The sequence below is a fragment of the Geospiza fortis genome, unplaced genomic scaffold (genome assembly GCF_000277835.1).
Source record: "Geospiza fortis unplaced genomic scaffold, GeoFor_1.0 scaffold93, whole genome shotgun sequence".
NCBI classification, from domain to species: Eukaryota; Metazoa; Chordata; class Aves; order Passeriformes; family Thraupidae; genus Geospiza; species Geospiza fortis.
In genome coordinates this window covers 19,363-22,103 of record NW_005054854.1, presented here as the reverse complement: position 1 = coordinate 22,103, position 2,741 = coordinate 19,363, and the positions used below count along the sequence as shown (strand labels likewise).

The following is a 2,741-nucleotide window of genomic DNA, read 5'->3' as shown; positions in this document are numbered from 1 at the left end:
CCGCGAAGGAGCCCTTGGGCATCTCCTCGGGCACCGAGTAGCGCAGCTGCCCCCACGCCGCCTCCCAGGCCGCCAGCAGCACGGCCCAGAGCAGAGCTCGCTGCCGCCGGCCCCAGCGCCTCCCCGCCGCGCACATCTCGGCCGCGGAACCGCCGGCACCGCAGCACCGCCGATCCAATCCCGCTGCCACTCAATGCTCTCAGCTCCTGCACCGTGCGCAGCTGCCGGTGCCTCCACCTGGCTCCAGAATGGACCAGCACCGCGGGGACGATCGGGGATCGCAGGTTCGGGCAGAGAGCGATCGACCGAGTGATGCGATCCGCAGCGGGCGGGGCTGCCGGTAGCGCTCCGAGCTTCCTCTCGCTCCTCTCGGTCAACAGCGGCGCCCGCAGCCTCCTCCCGGCACTGCAGGCACGCAGTGAAATGCAATGTATTTATTTTAATACGACTGACGGAATATTACGAGTCCTAACACAGTAATACAAAAGCAGAACTTTCATCACAAATATTTGTAGAAGTCATGATGGAATAACCGGCGCAAGGATAGCGGAAGAAAACCGTCTCTGATATACAGCTGTCGCTTACTTCATGACTCTGTGCCAAGTCTATTTACAGCTACCCAGGAGGCAGGAAAGCCCCAGTATTGAACCTATCCAATTTATGCATAATTATATTCAATCAAGTCATTCTATGATCCCAGGAAGAAGCTTTCCTTTTCTCAAAAGATAAGGTATAAAGGGTTGACGCTCGTTAGCAAAACCTTGCTCTAATTATTGCGTATTCATGTAGCTATGGCACATTTTCAACAAAATACCTTAAGGCAGCGGGAAAAGAGAAGCACAGCTGCACAACTTAGACTCTGATGGCCTTTGATAAATTTTCAAGTGTAGGTGATTCAAGTGCCTAAAGTGTCAATTGGTGAATCTCCTACACAATTGATATCTATATTTGGATCTGAGAGCCTTATTATCCTCTTAAACAGACATGCATAAGAAATACTGGGGACGGAGGGGGGGTAGGAAGAACCAACCAAAAAGCAAACAAGTAAAGAAACAAAACCCGTAAGAGAATGAATTCTCTATACAGGGTCCAAACTCCTCTCTTTTTATTAAAAATAAAAAAAAAAAAAAAGAAAATAGGCTCTGAAAAAAAAAAAACAACCCTATTTTTTCCTGTTTGAGACCTCAGTCTTCATCTAAACCTGTATATGAAAGAAATATTAGGAATGGTAAAAAAACAAATAGAGGGCACTACCAGCCAGAATGGAAAAAGAAAACTGGCAAAATGACCTCGCCCCACTAATGGTACCAGTCCTGCCATTTCTGCAACAGTGATCACAGAAAAGATGAGTGCCAGTCTCTTCTTTTACTCTGGATGGAGAACCTGTCACTTTTCTATCCATGAGAAACGAGTCTTTCTGGAGTCCAAGACTGAAAAAGCGTTAAACAAGGGTATGTGGCCAGCTTTTAACCAGGTCCCAGAATACACTTTCGGGATAAACCGATCATTAAGAAAAAATCTGCCACAGCTAGTATTTGCATTGTTTCCCTGATTCCTTCATGAAGAACCACGAATCTCCTGCACCGTTATGATTCCCCATCACAGGTATTCATTAATACGATTTTAGTCAGCTCAAGAGATGCAGACAAAACCTCTTTGATGAATCTCAAGCTGTGGCCACCGCAGAATCAAGTGCTATGGCTAACCGCCTGGTCTTAGAAGAAGAAATCACTCCGTTCTTCCAATTCTTTCGCGGAGACGTGGACCAGCCATTCCCACCTACACTACCCGGGGAAACCCAAGGAAAAGAGAACAACGGTTTGGAAAGATCCAAGGGGAACAGCAGGAACTTGCAGCTCTGCAGAAAGAACTGCAAAGATAAATAATGACTGGAATCAGTAAGCAACCCCGCCTACCATTCCTGAAGAAAACTTATCCCCAAATAAATTTGACACTCTTCCAGCAGGGAGGAACAACCTGAAAATTCTCCTCTCATGTCGAAAATGCACAATTCTCAGGAAAAAAATAAAAAAAAACCCAAACAAAACAAAACAAAACCAAGTAACAAGTAAACACATTGCCCATCCTCCCAACAAACCAAAAGTGATAGTTCCCTCTTTGGAATTCTGTCACAGAGAATCAGATGATCTCCTTCTGCAGAGCAAGAATCTGTGTTCTCCATTGAACTGACAAATAATTGATAAAAAACATTTGAAAAATCGTGACTGGGAAATATATATCCATCCCATAAAGGCTGCCTTTTCTGCAGCAGCATTCCCTCAAAACACGGGACGCTTAACAGCAATTTCGGAAACAGGACTAAAACCCGGGTTTGCATCAGACAAAGAAAAACAGAAGAAAAAATAGTCAACCTCACTAGACGTACAATGTGTGAAGCAGCCTTCTCTCAAAAAACGGCAGGGCAAGCAGAAGAGGGTTAGAATAACATGAAACTTCTCAATCATTAGAACAAGATGCGTGTTCCCTTTCGGAGTAAATACTGAGATAGTATTGACGAACAGATTATGTCCAGATCTCGACAAAGGTATCATCTGGGGGACAAAGTTATTATCTGGGGGAAAAGAGAAAGCCTGTTAAGAAAGGCTCAAGAAAACAGCTTACGGTTTCACAGACCTGCGGTTGGTCGGGATTGGCAGGTACCTCTCCCTCGGCGGCGCTGCTGTTGGAGATCTGCTTCTCCAGAGGCTCCCCGCCCAGAAGCTCCTCCGCCGACAGGATGG

The 2,741-nt window shown here is 46.1% G+C and overlaps 1 protein-coding gene across 1 annotated transcript in view; it reads right to left on the bottom strand.

Annotated features, from left to right (window-relative positions):
* LOC102034981 (protocadherin-16-like) overlaps positions 1-2,741 on the bottom strand; it is a 21,315-nt gene that overhangs the window by 9,505 nt on the left and 9,069 nt on the right. The window contains exons 6-7 of the mRNA XM_031065545.1: positions 2,521-2,572; positions 57-405 (exon numbers count right to left, since the gene is read on the bottom strand). Of these exons, the coding sequence (XP_030921405.1) occupies positions 57-405; positions 2,521-2,572 (401 nt within the window). The remainder of the gene's footprint in view (positions 1-56; positions 406-2,520; positions 2,573-2,741) is intronic.